Here is a 19296-nt window from a genome sequence, read left to right as displayed (position 1 = left end):
ACTGTTACGTCTAACAGGTACATATATATTACTGCACTAAAATGCAGCAGATCTCATTTGTGAAAGTTCAGTTAAATGTCACTTAGAAATAAAGCTTGAAAAAAGTAAGAAATTAGATTATTTTTTCATATTTTTCAGAGAATAACTGACAACGTACGTAATTGGGGGTATATTGTGATATATATCGTTATCGTGATATAAAATTATCCATATGGTGATATAGGATTTTTTCCATATCGCCCAGCACTAGTCTCAACATTCGAGAATAAAACTGTTCATTTAATCGTTCTGCTTTAAGAAGAAAACAAAACAATAAACCGGACTCGTCTGTCCTTCGCTCCAGAAGTCTTCGTTGCATTTTTAGTTCAGCGCCTCACAGGATCGCAGGTCGTCCTCACGCAGAGCGTCCCCTGCAGAGCGTCCTCTCGTCCCGTTCTTTCCTGTAACTCATTTCTACAATAAATGACAAAAAGCCGATGACTCTGAAAGACTTCAGAGCATTTCCGTCACAAACAGGAGCCCAGATTCCATCCTTGAGCGATTTTAAAAAAACAAACCAAAGAACAAGCTCCTGATGGGACCGGCGGTCTGATTCCAGTCGTTTTTTTTATCCTAACAGACTTTTTCTAACCTTCAGTTACTCAGTAAAGGTTTGAGAAGGACTCAGAAGTTTAAAAATAATAATCAGATGAAGCACAAAGAGGGGATTTCCAGTGTCGTAAGTAAGTAAATAATCATTTACAGTTGGAGAACGGTCTAATATAGATTACTGATGTAAAATAATTGTGTGAATTTATTTCATAAAGGGACAATTTATATTAATGAACATGAATCCATGTAAATGTGTCAGATTTAGTCAGAGAGGCTCATTTTCATCTGTAGTCTCCTAACAGGTTGATGGAAAAGATTAAAACCTTAGAAAAGTTAATCAACAAACATAACAACCTGTTTGACCCATAATTTATAACAGATATTAACAAACAGCTGATGTTTGTGTTTGTTTCTGGGACTTCTGCCGTCTCCAGGTTGGCCTCAGCTCCTCTTTACTCTTCTCCGGACGCCGCGGGCGTCCCTTCAGGAGTGGGACGTCCTGAGGAGAGGACGGGGAGGACGGGGAGGACGAGGCGCTCCGTCTCCGTCGACAAACGGCGTTCCTTAGACGGCTCTCTGAACAGAGCCATCCGAGCGGCCCGGCACATGAGGCTCACCTCGGGACACATGGCCCGCTCGCTGGCGTCGGGGCTGCAGCACCGGGACCGGCTCGCTGCGTCCTGCAGCTACTAGTCCGGACCCCCGAGAACCGGGCCGAGCTCAGGACCGGATCAATAAAACCCTAAAACCCTCCTCTACAGTTTTCTACGTTTTTAAAGCTAATTTGTGTTTTTTTACTGTACGTGACTTTGTTTCAATCAGAGACGTCATATTTACATCAGAAGATGTTTTAAAAATAAAATAATTCCCTGTAGATCATATTGATGTTTAATAAGATCCTTTTTACCTCATCTGACCGAAAACTTGAGTCTTTCTGTAGATCTTTAATGCTGATAATAAAAGTTTTGTTTGTAGAAATCTGAAAATAGCTCATTTTTTTGTTAGTTTGGTTTCATTTTTGACTGTATTTGAAATGCAGACATTTATAAAATGTGTTGATTTCAGTTTTAGGATGGACTCTGTGTCGCCTTTTTATGTGTTTGTTTTTTAAAGGTTTACAGATAGATCTGGGATGTCCGGACTTTTGCTTCTTCGACCGTTTTCACCCATAAATGTTTGGACCAGAAACTGAAGCTCCGACCCCGGCGGGAGGAGGTGGTTTGGTGGTAGTTTCACGTAGACTCAATGTCCTCACCACGCGTTTGTTTTGTTCCCGGCAGGTTCCCCGGCAGAAACGCCGCCTTGGTTCCGCGTGAGTACCCGCATTTTGGTTCCTTGTGTTTCTGGTTCCTGTCTGCTTTTTAATTTTACGTCACAGTTCAAGCTTACGGTGGGTGATTTCCTTCATTTTCACCTCGGAAATGTTTCGTACCGAAACATCTGGGGACTCTGAGGAGCACCGCTGGTTGTTCAACTACCGTTTGAGATCCACGCACCTGGAGTTGTTTTTGTTTGGTTGCTTTTAAGTTGCGAGTTTTACTGTTTATTGGCGAGTTTTAATCACTAAATGCTGGCAAAACGAGTCCCAGTGAGAGACATTTTTCAGTTGTTGACGTCAAAATGAGCCGTAGTTTGTTGAAGTTTGAATGAGCCGGCTTGATTTTTAGCATTCTAAAATGGGAATTCAAGCCGTGTGGCGCCAAACGTCATACGAAGGGATTTCCCATCGTTGCAGCAGCCAGCAGGGGAAACGCCAAACTATTATATTTAAAATCTACGTCTCATAAGCTTTAAAATGAGCCGTAGTTTGTTGAAATTTGGCGATTTATCACCTGGAAACGAGCTGGTTTTGTTTACGAGTGTTGGCCAGACGTTATACGAAGGGATTTCCCATCATTACAGCAGCCAGCAGGGGAAAACACTGAACTATTATATTTAAAATCTACGTCTCAGAAGCTTTAAGATGAGCCGTAGTTTCTTGAAATTTGAACGAGCCGGCTTGATTTTTACCGTTCTAAAATGGAAATTCAAGCTGTGTGGCGCCAAACATTATACGAAGGGATATCCCATCGCTGCTGAACTATTATATTTAAAACCTACATCTCAGAAGCTTTAAAATGATCCGTAGTTTGTTGAAATTTGGCGATTTATCACCTGGAAACGAGCTGGTTTTGTTTACAAAAGTGTTGGCCAGACGTTATACAAAGGGATTTCCCAGCAAGGGGAAAAATGGTCAATGTAATGGAAATTAAAAGGATTTTTTCTGAAGACGCCTGTTTGAAAACTTCATTTAGGAAGACTTTGTTGCCATATTAGTTACCAAAACCACAAAATGGTCTTTTTACTCATTTTTACGGCAAAAATCTAAATTTTATTTGTTTCGGTTTGCAGCCTGAGCTTGTTCTGCCAGCGTCGATCACGTGATCTTTAGCAAACTTTACTTTTTTTAACGTTTTAAATCATGTGAAAGCTTACAAACCCCAATCGAAAAGCCAGCATCGATTGCGAAATCCGATGTAGCTGACAGTTTGTTTTATTTTGGATTGATTTATTGAACGTTGGTTCTTGAAAACTGAGCGTTTTTATTTCCACAAAACAAAAAGGAGTCTTGGATATAATGGAAGCTAATTTATTAGACAGCCTTATACATATTAGGAACACATGGAAGTACTGTTTGTGCTTCGACACTCGCAAACACACAATCCCAATATGTCAGACAGTTGTAGGACAGACTAATGTTGGGTTTTTTATGATAAATAATAAATATAAATCAATTGATTTGGCAGCATAAGTCCTTTACAACAGCAAAATATAACTCAAAATTACAAACTCATGTGTTTGCATCACAGAAAATGCTTTATAGTGCAATAAACAACTTGTTTGGCCGGGAAAAAAGCCGAAGGAAGGAGGAAATGTGGGTTAGCTATAGTTTTTGTTTTTTTTCCTTGCAAAGCCATTCACCGTTGGGCTGCGGGGGGGTTACATCGCACCGGAGGAGAAAAACGGACAAAAAAAAAGAAAAATATAAATATTTCACTCGGCTGACCACTTAAGGCTACGGCTAAAACGTCACGAACACGGCGGCTTCACGTTAGCATTTCAGAAATAATAATTTAAAAAAAGGTTTCACTACTGCACAGTTTCTAAAAACAAAAAAATAAATAAAAATAAGTCACCATTGAACAGTAAGACACTAAAACAGCAACGTATGGCGTTTACACAACACTATTCAGTGCACGGCCCGGTAAACATTACTAACCAACGATAGGACCCGAACCTGACAGTACAATACTGAAATACAACCGGACCTCTGGAGAATTAAACATCAGCAAGCCTTTTCAACAAGAAAATGTCTTTTCTTTTAAATTGTTTTTTTAATGTTTTTGATTGGAAAAAGGTTGATGCAGGAAAGTACGACGAGGGCAGTCAAAGGAGGGAGGGTTTTATCTTATACGCAACTCTTTTTTTTTTTCTTTTTTTTTTTAAATTACTTTTTTTATCAACCAAGCATTTTTGGGGGTGAAGACTTGAACCAAGAACTTGTTTTAAGTATGATTAAATCAGAATATTTCTTATTTGCCTTTTTTTTCAACCCACGTTATGAATTTAACATCAAAACGGTGAAAGAAGCTAACGAAGCAGCTCGGTTAACTAGCAGCTAGCTAGCTACTTTTGCTAACGACAGATGGAAAATAATGAAAATGGGCTTTATTTAAATAATTAGTGAGCGTATAACGTGGCAGCTTTGATACTAAATTTGATACTAAAACCAAAGTTGTTGGTGAAAAATTCACCCCTTTTTTTTTTTTTTGTTTTAGCCGTTTAGCTAAAAGCTAACGCCGCCTCGCTCTGAGCACCCACACTCGACACGAAACACAGAAACAGGTCCGAGCATGCTACTAAACACAAACATCTCAAATGGGTGGACGGTGCTCCTCTCTGATGAAATATATGTCTTCATATATTATATTGCATGATATATTTCTCAATAAGAACGTCTCAAAGTGCACATCCCCCCGATTTCCACCTGCTGACGATAAAACTCACCAAAGGAACAAAGAGGAGAAAACGTCTACTTTTTTTTTTTTTCTTTTTTTGCAGGATTCTTAATTATAGCATACATTATGACATTTTGGTATTTTCTATTTTAAGTGGCCTTCTGATATTTAATATTCTTATAGGTTTATTTAGTTGCATCCATTGTAAAACATGAGAATACTTGCAACACTTGTATTCTTTGATATAACATATATATATTTTTTTTTGTTTGTTTTCTTCCCTCAAGCAAGATGCATACACAGTTGATGGACTGGACCCGGGCGGGACGATGAAATGAGTCGGGATGATTGGGGCGGGGGGGGTTCGTTAAGGGTGTGAGAGGAGAGGAGTGATGCGTTCGGAGGATTTTAGCTCGCCACTTCCTCGTCTGGTTTGTTCATGGCCTTCAGCTGCTCCAACAGGCTGGTGGGGGTGAAGATTTGGGTCGATCCTGGACACACAAGACAAACGCAGGCTTGGTGTTAGATCTGCACGTTGGTGGCGAAGCATTAAATGTATTTACATATTCAGTTTTTTGTCATGAATGCCTACTGTAGATGATGGCAGCCTTAATGTTGAAAGAAAAGATAGAAGCCCAAAGTTATAAATTATAACTGGTTAGTCAGCAGGTTAATAATGAATCATGTTTAAAGGAGTTTTTTTTTTAAAAGAAAACACAAAGTGGGAAGTGTTTTTTAACTTTATTTTAACGAAAGGCTTTAGAAAACCCTTTAAGCTGCTGGAGGAGCTCGTTTTTCCAGGTGAAACGTGGATTCTGGACGCCTGATTTTTGCCTCTCCGGGTGGCGTTTCGGCCACGTGACACGGGTCAGAACCTGGAGGTTCTCCTGCTCCGTGGCACACGGATGGGACTCGCATGCATCAACATGCACACTCAGCCGGACCGTTGACCACAACACAGAACGGAATGAGCAGGAAATACAAGGGACACCTCTGCAGGTACCGAGTTGTACCCGGGTTCAGTCCGGGTCCAAATGAGGGGATCTTTGGAACCTCAAGGCGGGGATTAAAATGGCTGAAATGCCTTTAATCTACATGGAATGGTCTTCTAGACCAGTAGGAAACTAATTTAAACTCAATTTTAGCTCAACGACCTTTTTCAGGGACTCCCTCCTTTTTTTACATGTCTAAAGAAACGGCTAACTAGCTTAGTTAGCTAGATTAGCTAGCAGCTAGTTAGCTAGGTTAGTTGAAGCGTTTCGGCGTAACTGCGATCTTCACTTCGGCAGCTGAGCCGAAACTCGTCCGGAGACAGTTTTAGTCTAGAAGACTCTGAAAAAGTAAATTACCGAAAATGAAACATTAGTTGTTTTTGTGAAACGTTTAAAGAACGTGGCTCTAAAATTAAAATCTCTGTAGCTCAAATGCAGACGATCGTCTCAAATAGCGCCCCCTAGAGTTGGACATTTGGACACCTACCAATGGTAAGATATGGACAATTTTCTCTTTTCCTAACTGATTACAATAATTTGCGTAATTTATGTTGTTTTTTTTTGTTTTTTTTTTAATATAAACCCAATTTTTCATTGTGTTGCCTCTGTAGGTGTAACATGTCGACCAGTAGGGTCCAGTCCTGCTCCTGGTCCTGGTCCTGGAGGACCTCCATCCTGCAGGTTTTAGATGTTTCCCTGCCCCTTAGCAGGTCTCCAAGTCCTGCAGAAACCTGTTAATCCAGTCGTCTCCAATCCTGGTCCTGGAGAGCCACCATCCTGCAGGTTTTACTTGTTTCCTCTGCTCCAACACACCTGATTTGAATCAATGGGTGATTAACAGGCTTCTGCAGAACATGAAGAGGTGATTGAACATCTGAATCAGGTGTGTTGGAGCAGAGAAACAAGGAAAACATGCAGGATGGTGGCCCTCGAGGACCAGGATTGGAGATCCCCTCAGCTGTTCAGATCAGGTGAGTCAAAGCAGATAAACATCTAAAACCTGCAGGATTGGACGCCCCTGATGTGGACCATCATCAGGCTGGAACCCTCGGAGGAGACGATCGAAAGACGGTTTTGCTAATTTTGCGACGTCAAAAAAAACGTCTCACCTCAGAGTCCCGTGATCGATGTTAATCAGAGATGATGAAGATATCAACGTTCTTGTTTGTTTTTGTCCACGTTCCCGTTACTCCCGTGGTTTCGGACCCCTAATTTTGCACAAACACTTGTTGGGATGTCTCGCTCAGAAGTTGACTGCTTTTTATTCCCCAAAGTTTAAAGCGTTTAAATTTGTGGGCGAAAGAATCAAACAATAATATCACTGTTTGACAGTTTCCCGTCTGGTTTTCCCCTCGCAATAAATACAAGCTCTGAATTTCTTTAAATCTCCAAAGACGTCTGCAGACGAGTCACGTGAGCGAGTGCTGATGGACTGAGTGGACACGGTCAAAAGGCTTTTTTCTTTTCCTTAAGAGAGACACAACACACGAGAGAAACACAGAAAATACTCTTTGAAGGTCTAACGCCAAATCTTTTAACTTGTCATGAAGGAAACGGGTAACAAATCGGTGATTGGCTTGGCAAAAAAAGGCTCTAACTACAAAATAATCAGACAGGAAAAAACTGAGAACGATGTTGGGTGGTAGATTAAATCTGGAATGGGTGAGACAGTCTCAGAGGACGTTTGCGTGGCCGTTAAGGTGAGATTTAATCCACCCGGTTGAGATGACGAGAAGAGGCAGCAGGGATGGCGCCACATCCTCCTCGGGCATGGCCGCTAATCAGCACAGATTTCTGATCAGGTTTCAGCTTTTTACCACCAAGTCTCATCGTCTTTTTATGATGTTCCTACAGAATAATGAAGCTGAAGCTTATTTGTTTTTGTTTCTAATAGGGATCGGAGTCTGATAGAGCAGTCCATGCAGTGAGGAAGGATCGGGGTGTCCATCCCTGAGGGACACGGGGAGGAGGAAGGTGAGGTTACATAAAACAGAACTGAGTGTTTAAAGAAGAGGAGGGGAACCAAGATGAAGCCCTTGTCCTGTAAATGTTCAGAAAGGGCTTCTTTGTGCGGCTGCCTTTACTTTTTTCTGTGATTTCTTTCTCCCTCCCTCCCCATCTGTCTCTGCCTCACTCGTCTGAGGGCTGTGGGTCCTCAAAGGACACCCTAGTGGACTCTCGGAAGTCGGGGTGCTGCAGGTCCGATAAGAATTTGGTTGGGGTGAGCAAGTGGGTGGAACCTGCGGAGGAACAGAGGCGGCTTCACCACTCGTCTCACAGCACATGCTTCGCCCCCGCCCCACTCCCCCCGCCCCGGGATCAACAACACACACTCAGTTGGCACATAATACACACACTCGTTGCACAAACACAGACATGATTCAAAGCCAACAGTTGTTTGAAAGACAACACCTGAAGCAGATCACAACAGAGTCAACGGGACACTAATTATAACACAGACTGAATGACGAAGATTTAACAGTAAACAAAGGGCCATAACATAAAGGATAACTTTTATTTAACACAATACACACAGCAGGTAGGTTTCAACTTAAACTGCTTTGATGGGATGGGATAACTTTTCTCCTGAAAGTTTTCATTGTCGAAATAAGAGAAACCAGCTTCACGACGCAACAGTTTATCAACTCTAAAGCTTTTAAATCTTAAAAAGACACAACCTCTCAGAGACACGGCCTGCCTGACTTTAAGGTTGTGTCTCTGGGAAGTCGTTTCCTCACTTTGCTCGCCAAACTTTTCTTTTCCTAATGGCTGAAGTCTGTAGGAACTGATGCGGTACTCACCGATGATAGCCTCCCACTTCCCATTGGCCTGCGTGACTTCGTAGGCGCAGCGCATCTCGCTGAAGGAAACGCCACCGATGATGAAGGCCATGACCCGTGGACCGGTGCGGTACTCCCCGGGTGTCTTGTTCTTGTGCCAGTGTCCATATCGAGCACTGCCGTGGAGGAACGACAGGTCTCATTATTGCAGTTTTTCATGATTTTTTTCGTCTGTCAACACTGTCCTTATCTCAGCAACAATCCTGGTCGTCCAGGTCTTAATCTTTAAAACAAGTCTGTAACGTCAGTGGCTGATCTGATTCATTTAGACTTATTGAGAGATAAAGCTGGGTGTCGTCAACATATCGATGAAATCCACAGCGTCATGCAGCCCGAAGGCAGCAGATATAAAAGGAACTTAATGGACCAAGAGCAGAACCTTGGGGAACACCAAAATTAACTCTGGAACACATTATTAACGTATACAAACTGAAATCTGAAACTAAAACAAAGAAATAAATGTCCTATATCCTGATAGTTTAGCCCAAAGGAAGCAGAACTGGACCAAGAGCAGAGCCCTGGGGAACACCATGACTAATAACCTGTACTAATTGTCTTGTACACGTGTCCTGTTCTTGTGCCAGTGTCCATATTGAGCACTGCCGTGGAAGAAAGACAGGTCTCGTTATTGCAGTTTTTCATGGTTTTTTCATCTGTCAACACTATGTGACCCGAGTTTTTTAGGGCCATAAATTGACCTCCTTATCTCAGGAGAAATGATGGTTATTGAGGGCTTAATCTTTAAGACAAGCCTGCAACTTCAGTGGCTAATCTGATTCATTTAGACTTATTGAGACATAAAGCTGGGTGTCGTCAACATACCAACAAAATCAACAGTGTCATACAGACCAAAGACAGCAAACATAAAAGGAACTTAATGGACCAAGAGCAGAACCCTGGGGAACACCTTAATTAACTCTGGCTGAAACTAAAACAAAGAAATGAACGTCTTGTATCCTGATAGTTTAGCCCAAAGAAAGCAGAACTGGACCAAGAGCAGAGCCCTGGGGAACACCATGACTAATAACCTGTACTAATTGTCTTGTACTCGTGTCCTGTTCTTGTGCCAGTGTCCATATCGAGCACCGCCATAGTTGTTTTTCCAGATCATCTTATTTTTTTTTAACTTGTCACAAAGTAAGACAGAATTCGTTCCTGTGTGAGAAAAATGTGTCAACCATACATCGCCAGCAGTCGTTAACGAAGACATTTGAAAACAAAAATCCTGGTTATCAAGGACTTTTCCTTCAAGACGAGCCTGATCCTTCTGGTCTCATTGAGACATAAAGCTGGGTGTCGTCAACATATCAATGAAATCCACAGCGTCATGCGGCCTGAAGGCAGCAGATATAAAAGGAACTTAATGGACCAAGAGCATAACCCTGGGGAACACCATAATTAACTGTGGTAGACATTATTAACATTAATACAAACTGAAACTGTCAGATATGATTTAGGACATGCTTACCTTTTATCCTAATGATTTAAGTCTGTGTAGTTTCATGAAACTCTTATCAGTTTTTATGAATACACGGTTGTTTTTTTTATCGTTTCAGCCTTGCGTCCACGCTGAAATGCTGTTTTTAGGAGCATTTTTTTGAACCCTGAAACGCCACCTTTGCGTTTTCGTGTAAACCCGCGGGTCGTCCTCCTCTCCTCGGCGTTCATGTTTCACACCCGACGTGTAACCTTCGTGTTTTCTGTTTTTGCTCTTGTCCTTCCGAGCTGCAGCAGCGCCGCTTACAGGCCCGGCGTTCATGAGAATGTTTTTTTTTTTTTTTTTTTTTTTAGAAACGGCAAATTCTAAAGCTGCGTCTCCGTGTGAGCGAGGCCTCGGCGTGCGGCCGTGTGACGGTGCGTTTGAGTACCTGACTGCAGTGGTGCTGAAGGAGGCCGAGGAGCGGGTGGAGATGTAAGGGTAGTGCTTCGTGTCCAGCTTGTCCTCGATGGCGTCCTGCAGAGAAACCAAACAACAAGTCTCTTTTTGTCCACCGAATGCACACAAACAGAGGCTTCACGGTTGTGTCGAGTCTCTTAGCAACCGCCTGAGGACGAATTAGCTTTACGAAACGAGAGGTTAAATATAGTCGATGAATGACGAGCTGGGAAAAAGGTCTTGCTTTTGTAGCAGCTGCTCAGAATCTCCAATATGGCTGCCGGACTGGAGTGAAATGAACAAACCTCCATGATGTCCTTGATCAGGGGCGTCCAACGGGACAGCTGGTAGGTCTGCTCGCTGACTCGCTCCTTCCTGTCCAGCTTCTTCCCTCGGCGCAGGGTGGACTGATGAAGACAAAACCTCGTTGAAATGACCGTGGAAACGACAAAATTAAAACGGACCCGTTCCGGCGAAATGAGTCAGATCCCAGCAGCTAAAACGGTAAATAATCTTCAAAGTTTTCTAACAGGTATGTCTTCAGAAATTATCCTTTTAATCTCCCTTGAAATTGCCGTAGCGCCGGGAAATCCCTTCGTGTAATATTTGGTGTCCTTAGCTTGGTGATTTCTCCTTTTTTTTAAAATATAGATCTGGAGTTGCCGATGACGTCACTCCAGACCGATAAAAATTGAGTTTTCTTGTAAACAAAATCAGGTGATAAAATTGCCAAATTTAAACGAACTGTGGATCATTTTGAAGCTTTTAAGATGGAGAATTTGAAAATAATAGCGCAGTTAAGATAAATTCCTCATTTTGACTTATACTTTGTTGGAAAAATTGGAGAAAAGAAGGCCTTGTTGCTCCGATGTCTTTATTTATAGGTTTCTTTTGGAAACACAAAACTGATCTACATTTCACCGACACGTAAGAAAAACACCAGTTCGGAGTTTTCAAACCCCGCTCTGTTCATTTTGACTGTTTAATTTTACGTAAAATGTTTTGCATTAACAAGAGAATCCATTTTTTTTTATCATAAAAAAGAACCGGGTGAGAAACTCCTGAATAGGATTACCTGACGGAGGCAGAAACGGAGTGAAATGATCTTACGTCTGTGACAATGGGGACGCCCAGGTTGGCCATGTTGGTGATGATCTCACTGTCCTCAGGAGGGATCTGAGCGTGTTGGATCAGTTTGTTCAGGTTCTCCTCCGTGATGCCTGACACACACACACACACCTGTAACTTTCAACACGCTCAGACCAGTTCTCTCCAGATCAACCGGCTAACGGCTAACTCCAATCTGCTCTCCCAGAGCCGTTGATGCTGACGCTAATTTACAAACCTTCTTCATCACCGTCATATTTTCAAAACGTTGTTTCAGCAAAAATGCTGAAAGAAGCAGAACACTAGCTAAAATGAGCACAACAGTAGCTGAATGCTGAAAGTAGCAGAGCAGTGGCTAAATGCTAGAAATAGCAGAACGGTGGGTAAATGCTAAAAGTAGCAGAACAGTAGCTAAATGCTAGAAATAGCAGAACGGTGGGTAAAGGCTAAAAGTAGCAGAGCGGTGGCTGAATGCTAAACGAAGCAGAACGGTGGCTAAATGCTAATGGTAGCAGAACGGTGGCTAAAGGTTCAATTTTCTGTTAAGTAGATGAACTCTCATCTTTCAGAACCGCAGGCAGCAGTGAAAGGTTCTCCGGTCGTCGCCTCACCGTTCTTCAGGAAGATGTAGAGCAGGATGATGCGGATCTTGTCGTACGTGCTGACGTTCGCATCGAGCAGGATGGGCACGATGGCCCTCATGGGGTCTTTGATCTTCTCTCCTTCGGCATCTGTGCCCATGGCCAAATCCTGCCACAGGAAACCGGTTTTAATTTGAAGGCTGACGTTAACGTTTTACCTTCCTCCTTCCCCCCCAGGTTCTCCTCTCACCTGTTCCACGCGGCACAGCTTGTCCACAGTTCCCTGGTAGTGCTTCATGCAGTCCTCAGCAAGCTGCAGGTGAGTCGAGTACTGGAAGAGAAAAAGCCTTCATAACCAACCAGGCCACTCAAAATGCTTCACAACACAATCTGCCCACATTTACCCATCAGCACATCTGAATAAATCCTCCTATAGAGTCTATTCAGTGCTTTGGATGACATTTATGCACCGATGAGGCACATCGGAGGCAACTAGGGGTTCCATGTCTTGCCTAGGGACACTTCGAAATGTGGCGTACTGTTGGAATCGAACCTCCCGACCACGCTAACCGCTGATCCACAGCCGCCGCTGCCGCAGGCCCCCCTGCGAGTAAAAGACGCCAACATTTAACGCTTAAACTCACCTTGCTGAGCTCCTTCTGGTACTGAGGCATCTTCTTCAACATCTGGGACAAATCCCTCATCGTGGTCTGAGGAAACACGAGAAACAATTGATTACACAGTAATGCACAACGAACGGGGCATAAATCTGAGCCGATCCCTTGATAGACATAATCTAGGGCAAGGGTTCCTAAAGTTGGGGTCGGGACCTCAATGTGGGTCACCCAACACAGAGTAGGGGTCCTTAGATAATCTCCAGATATCAACCTAGAATTTAAAACCCAGTTTTTATGATATATTTGCACCATAACTGTGACAGAGGATTGAAATACAAGTCATAAATGGATGTTAGGACTGATTGTGTAGTCATTATGCTCTTATTTAAGAGGGTCATTTGGGAAGCACTGATCTAGGGAACCGAGGGTTTGACAGTCCTACGTTACACGGTTTCAGAGTTGGAGCACAGAAAGGGTTTGAGTTGCTTTAAAAGGTTGCTCGAGCTTCTGGTTGGTCTAAGTAGCTGTTGACTTGGCTTACCTCTAAGAAATCCTCCCTGATTCTTCAAACTGTCTACGTACAGCTCTTGACCTCAAAGTTAATCTTAACTTGACAAACTGAGGAGGCCAAACACACAAACAGGAGGAACGCCAACGGTCCATTATACGCCCATCAGATTATACAAACTCCCTGACACAACAATCCTGATTACATGTGTCCAGAGTTAGAGCACGGACAATGTATACGCAAAGGGGTCATCAGTGACTTTGATCTTTGACCCCGTGACCTTGAAATCGATAGGGATCATCCCCGACCCATGAGGTGTCCAGCTACGCATTTTGACATTCCTGCGTTTTGCGTTTTCAGAGTTAGAGCACAGAAAATGTTTTCACAAAGGGGTCACCCGTGACTTTGATCTTTGACCCCGTGACCTTGAAATCAATAGGGATCATCCCCTAAGCATAATGCGTCTTAAAACTGGCGTTTAAAAACATACAAACAAATTTGTTCCTGCAGGTTTTTTCTGTGCTTACCTTCTCTCCGGTGTTCATCCTCTTGCTGGAGGAAAACTCCTTCAGCTGGCGTGTTACTTCCCTGAAGAAGAAAAAAACAGGAAATGAGCAACGCTAACGACGTTAGCCTGTAATAATAACGATAATAACAGGAGGTAATACTCACTGGGACACCTCGGCGATGTGTTTGTGTCTCAGGCTCACCCACAGGTCATCGTCTTCATGCAGGAGAACCTCTTTCACGCGGGAGTCTCCGATGCCGCTGGTCTCGTATCTGACCGGGAATCAGACGAAACCGACGGCCGTTAAAGTCGGACAGTGTCTTAGACTTAAAGTTAACATCTAGCTCCTATCCTCCTTCGGTTTCCTACTTGTAGACGTCGTTGTCGATGGGCAGCAGGTCGTAGCCCATGGCCTGGAAGGTGAGCTCGTGTAGGACGGGCGACACTGGGTCGAACCCTCGGTCCAGGATGATGAGCTGCGAGCGAGCCTTATCGGGACCCTGCGGAGACAAGAGGTCCTCACGGGTCTGAGCAACAATCTGAAGATCCTGTCCTGGTAAATATATCCTTATTCTTATTTTCTCCCAGACATTTAACAGTATTACTTTTATACAAAAACCGTCATCATCCAGTTTGAGCCTAATTTTCTCTTTTTAACCCTGAAATACAGAAATCGGTAAATATTACCAAATTAATCCAAGTTATTGAGACAAAATACGAACTCTCGTTGATTCAAAATGTCTTCAGCATCATCAAAGAATGTGAAGTACATTTCCCCACTTCTTATGATTGATTTTATTATCTTACCTGTTGCAGATGGCTCTTTACGCGACTTAATGATGGCCGAGCTAACGGCTAGTCTGGTTGTGCAAACGTTGTTTTATAAAGCTTTGCACTTCTTTGAGTTTTGCATCACTCGGTTGTTTACATAAAATGATTTATTTAGAAGTATTTACAAATGCAAACAGCGATTTAGCAGCTAGCGGTAGCGCTTCCGGTGTGAATATATAACAACCAGAACGACCGTAACGTGAATCTAAAGGTTCATTTGTTTGTTGTTTTAAGGCGGCACAGATTCGTTTTGGTCTTGGTCGCGCTCAGACTAGCCGTTAGCTCGTCAGTCCAGCGCTTTCTGCAGCAGGTAAGATACTGAATGTTCAGAACCTCTGAAACAAACACATTTATTTAAAAGTTGCTTTAAATGAGCGTAAAACGACGAGCTCACCTCTCCCATGGTGGGATCATCCGCCTTGTAGGCGTCTAGTTTGTCCTGAACCAGCTGGGCCAGGGTCGCGTTGTCCTTATACTCCCTGAGAGACAGACGGAGACATGTGGACAGACGGGGAGGACGGAAAACGCCGGACATGAGAGGGAAAAAAAAAGAGAGATTGTCACCTTTATTCGTAAAATAAACCCTGACGTTCAAAACTGAAACGACATTTCGTTATCCCTACAATAACTTCTGCCTACAGGACGGAATAAACTCTGAACGTATGTGACCCGTTCTGGCAAAATGAGACAAAAGAAGCTCGGCCCAAAGTGCCAAAAATAACATTAAAGTATTTACTTTTACCGTAAAAACTGGTCCACATCGCGGCGACTAAAATAACAAATAATCCACCTAATCTACCTTTAAATCAAAGTTTTCTATTCTAACCATTTAAAATTGACCTTTTTTTGTTGGGAAATCCCTTCATATAATGTTTGGCCATCACAATAAACAAAACCAGCTTGTTGCCAGGTGATAAATCCCCAAATTTCAGACAAACTACGGATCATTTTAAAGCTTTTTTGAATATAATAACTCAGTGGAGATAAATTCCTCATTTTGCCAGCAGGGGTCGCACTGGTTGTGGCGGAGACGCCATCTTGTGGAGGTCGGCGTCGCCTCCATTCGCTCACCCTCGGTATCGGACCGCGGGGTACTCCTTCAGGGTGGCGCAGAGCGTGGCCAGCTGCTCGGCCAGCCTCTCCATCACCGGGTTCTTCAGCTGGGTCTTGTGGGGGCTGTAGAAGCTGTGGAAGGCGTCGGGGTTGTCCAGGGAGTACACCTGCACACAGGCGGGCAAACGTTATCTGACGGCAACCTCAAAATTTACGGATCGCCTCCCGTTTGTTTCCTCTCCTCTATCATCCTCCCATCCCATCTGTTCAGAGTCACATGACCACGCCTGCACCGCAGACGGTTGGCCGCCTGGCTGCCGGCTCGTCCAATGGGGCGAGAGCAATCTACTTCGGGGGGGGCGGGGCAATGAGGCAGCGCTTCGCCTGGAGCGGAAAAAAACCCACTGAGGCTGAATTAATCGTGGCTGACAGGAGAGCAGCGAAGCATCGTGGGCCGCTCGGCGTCTTCGGATGCTGAAGAATGGGCAGAGTGGGACGAATAAAAGAGGAGAGATAAAAAGCTTGCAGCTGAGAGGAGGACGTGCAGAGGCGGGGATGGAGAGATGGCGGGGATGAAAGTCACAGAGGGAGGAGAGGAACGAGGAGTGGGTCGGCCGCCACCTGAGCGTCTGATCGTTTCTCCCTCTGAATCATAACAAATAACAACCTCACCGTTACTATTCCTGTCCGTGTCCTTTACCAGCATCACTCTGCCTGCCTGCTTTCATCGATCTGTAGCTTTTATATCGCCGGATCTTTCTCTGAGGAGCCAGCTTCCCTTTACTGTATCTCCCAGACTATAAGGTGCACCTAAAAGCCTTCAGTTTTCTCCAGAACTGACAGCCTTTTTATCTGGAGCGCCTTATATATGGAAGAAGTCGCTCGCAGCGTTAAGGCTCAGTTATGCCCCGGCTCCACTCTACTCGGCTCGCTTTGTGCGTGTTTCCACCGGCATTTTTTCGAGGCCGGTCGCTGCTTCTTTGGTCCCTGTTTCGGAGTAGGGCCAGCCGGGTGGGCGGTGCCAGCTTAGCTCCTGTTCACTCATTGGTCGTGGGTGTGACCAGATGCGAGCATAAAGAGCGAAGGTAGGAATATAAACAACAGCGTTAGCTTACCCTGCAACGTTTCTGCCGTCTGTCCCCCAGCTAAAGGAGCTGTAAAGCCTGAAATCTCCGGCTGATAACAGCCGTCCTACTCCGCGCAACAATGGCGGCATCCAGAGCATTTCTTCCACTGCGCCTCTCTTCCTGAAGTCTCAGGAGAATCCCCATAAGTTTAAAAAACAGCAACAACACAGGGCCAACGTTGTCCATAGCGCTTCCGTTGTTTACACAACTTGCGCCAAGTTTCTGTAGCTCAGCCCGCCGCGTCGCGGCCCCGCCCCCCGCGACACGAGGAGGCGTTCCTCTGCTACCGACCAAACTGGCCGGTGTGAACGTGATGCGTTCTTTATCGAGTAGAGCCGGACTTCTGAAGAAGAGCCGGTGGAAAAGGGGCATTAGAGTCGCGCGGGGCTCCGCCCACAGACCTGAGCGAGCATCAGAGGCGTTTTATACGTGATGCTTACATCGGTGCAGTATTCTCCGTAAAGACGGGGCTGTTTTGTTTCACTTAATGCGCCTTATATATGACAACAGTTCGAAAATGGACCATTATTGACGGTGCGCCAAATACGGTGTCTAATATCTGTTTCCTTCAGTCCAGGACTGTTACCTGTTTGCTTCAACAACCCCACTCTAATGTATAAATGTCAAGAACCTCATCTCTGACTTCATTCAAACCACCTTGAGCAGGAATATATCAAATTATTACCGTCACCGGGACACTGAAATATAAGATCAGCTCGTATGCCGACGACATCTTCCTTTACCAACAGAATCTCCGGTCTTCTCTTCCTGAAACCGTTCAGCTATTTATGATAATAACAATAAAACCGGATGTTTGAGATTCTAAAACCACCGGACCACAAAGTGCGGCTGCTCGTTTACCTGAGACTCGTAGGGCAAGAAGGCGATGTTGATCTCCGTCAGAGTCTTGATGACTTTGGAAGTCCGGCTCTTAACCAGCTCGTTGAAGAGCGGATCAGGGCAGGCTGGACAGAACAAAAAGCACATTTATATGTCATCTCAGTCCAGTTTGCTGTGCTGCTTAACCATTATAATGCACACAGAAGGATGACCTCTGAGAAGAACGAACTCACAGTCAGTAAAGAAAACATGGGCTGCCTTGTATTTGGCCGAATGAGGATCTTTGAAGTCACCAATGAGCGTGTGGACAGACTGAAAAGACAAGAAGGTTGGGTTGTGTGAATATATAAGGTTAAAATGCAGAATTTAACTGAGAAAAGCAGCAGCTGCATCTGAAACATGAGGCATGCTAACTGATCCGAACAAGATATCAGCAAAAATACATCCTCAGAGGAGAGAAAAGGGAAAATATCTCAAATCTTTATTTCCAGTTGGTTCAGAAAATCAATTATTATGGTTCCACAACCAGAAACAGCACCTCCTTGGTGGAGGTAATTCTACTCGAGACAGAAAAGTCGTCACATTTAAGGAGTTTTTATCTGCTTTTCCTCAGCCGACTGACCTTCTCTGTGGGCGTAATCAGGTAAATGGACTCCAGGCTGGGGAGCGGCTCTCGTCGCTTGTTGATGTCCTCCACAACTGGACAGGTGAGGACAGACGGTTACACGAGTGTCACAAACAGCCTTGGCACAGAGGAAAAAAGATAAATACATGGCGACGGCCGGCGGTCTCTTACTGGTGATGCCCTCTGTCATGATGTCCGTCATCTTGCAGCAGGAGGACAACATCCTCATGCTGAGCTGGTCCACGATCAGAGCCTGCAAACAGGAAGTTCATTTCAGCTTCTCAAATGGAAACACTTTGAGTTTAAAGAGGAAAAGGTATTTTTTTTCATGAAGATTAAATAATGTCCTGGGTAACTTCTAAAAACCCAAATATTTGGACTTTTTGTTGGACAAAACAGGGTATTTTTCCAGATCATAAAAATAATCTACAACTAATTATTGTTTTAGACTTTTTTTGTAAAAAATTCTACATACGATCTTTGATGTTTCCATAGAACTGTGGAAAATCCTACTTTAATTTGTCCAAACCATAAAATGCCCACCTTCCATTCTCCCTTCTTCTTCACCTTCTTGATAACATCGTTCATAATCTCTGTGTGAAAAAAGAGAAAATCGTCAGACACCCGGAGGTTTTTAGATCCGCAGGAAGGCAACCTTTTAGGCCGGTAAAATATTATTTAACAGCCGAGACGTTCCTGGTGGATCACCAAGGTGTTCTCAAACCAGAAAGGGTCCAGAATCCCCTCCAAAGAGTTCTGGATCGGCCCCGAGGTCCCCCAGTATCCCAGAGAGGCGTCTTAGACGGATCCCCGGACCACCTGAGGAGACTCCTTTCGATGAGGAGGAGCAGCGGCTTGCTTCCATGATCTCGAGGCTTTAGGTGAAGTTTGGAACATAAACCAATCTTTGCGTTTGACAGACCCTCCAGGATTTAACGATGTTGCGATCGCAACTATTAACGCAAAATCAAGCAAACCCCGCAAAATCACAACGTTTTGCAACTTTGCCCAAAACACCGCAACTTTCCTGCAACTTTAACCCAATATTTATTGTTTCTGAAGTGATTCGCCACCGTTTCTGCGGTCTAGTCTCTTCTTTGTGGGTGGAATACAAAATAACCCCAAATAACTCAGGAAGAAGACACGTGACGTCACTTCCTGTTAACATCAGAATGCCGGGAGCGTGCAGGAGCAGCGACCGA

At 44.0% G+C, this 19296-nt stretch overlaps 2 protein-coding genes across 7 annotated transcripts in view; one reads left to right on the top strand and one right to left on the bottom strand.

The window, feature by feature from the left end:
* Positions 1–1718, top strand: part of akna (AT-hook transcription factor) — a 21829-nt gene extending 20111 nt beyond the window's left edge. For 3 of the 4 annotated variants that reach the window (XM_037979612.1, XM_025007884.2, XM_025007882.2), the window contains one exon: positions 1026–1718. In XM_037979612.1, coding sequence (XP_037835540.1) covers positions 1026–1284 — 259 coding nt within the window. In that variant the 3' untranslated portion in view covers positions 1285–1718. The remainder of the gene's footprint in view (positions 1–1025) is intronic. The other variant, XM_017425552.3, reaches the window with a different exon arrangement.
* Positions 1719–3204: 1486 nt separating this feature from the next.
* The window catches only part of stxbp1a (syntaxin binding protein 1a), a 25141-nt gene continuing 9049 nt past the window's right edge, over positions 3205–19296 (bottom strand). The window contains exons 2-20 of one of the 3 annotated variants that reach the window (XM_017425500.3): positions 18638–18687; positions 18266–18347; positions 18092–18168; positions 17703–17781; positions 17491–17594; positions 15521–15669; positions 14844–14928; positions 13988–14118; positions 13783–13890; positions 13638–13698; positions 12630–12695; positions 12236–12316; positions 12016–12154; positions 11408–11517; positions 10603–10704; positions 10290–10375; positions 8383–8537; positions 7666–7821; positions 3205–5080 (exon numbers count right to left, since the gene is read on the bottom strand). In XM_017425500.3, coding sequence (XP_017280989.2) covers positions 7712–7821; positions 8383–8537; positions 10290–10375; positions 10603–10704; positions 11408–11517; positions 12016–12154; positions 12236–12316; positions 12630–12695; positions 13638–13698; positions 13783–13890; positions 13988–14118; positions 14844–14928; positions 15521–15669; positions 17491–17594; positions 17703–17781; positions 18092–18168; positions 18266–18347; positions 18638–18687 — 1775 coding nt within the window. In that variant the 3' untranslated portion in view covers positions 3205–5080; positions 7666–7711. Of the gene's footprint in view, positions 5081–7665; positions 7822–8382; positions 8538–8564; positions 9507–10289; positions 10376–10602; positions 10705–11407; positions 11518–12015; positions 12155–12235; positions 12317–12629; positions 12696–13637; positions 13699–13782; positions 13891–13987; positions 14119–14843; positions 14929–15520; positions 15670–17490; positions 17595–17702; positions 17782–18091; positions 18169–18265; positions 18348–18637; positions 18688–19296 lie in introns of those variants that run through there. The other 2 variants (XM_017425501.3, XM_017425502.3) reach the window with 2 other exon arrangements.

Source organism: Kryptolebias marmoratus, linkage group LG14 (assembly GCF_001649575.2).
Source record: "Kryptolebias marmoratus isolate JLee-2015 linkage group LG14, ASM164957v2, whole genome shotgun sequence".
NCBI classification, from domain to species: Eukaryota; Metazoa; Chordata; class Actinopteri; order Cyprinodontiformes; family Rivulidae; genus Kryptolebias; species Kryptolebias marmoratus.
Note: the sequence above shows the minus strand (reverse complement) of the source record. Positions and strands in the feature narration are given on the sequence as shown.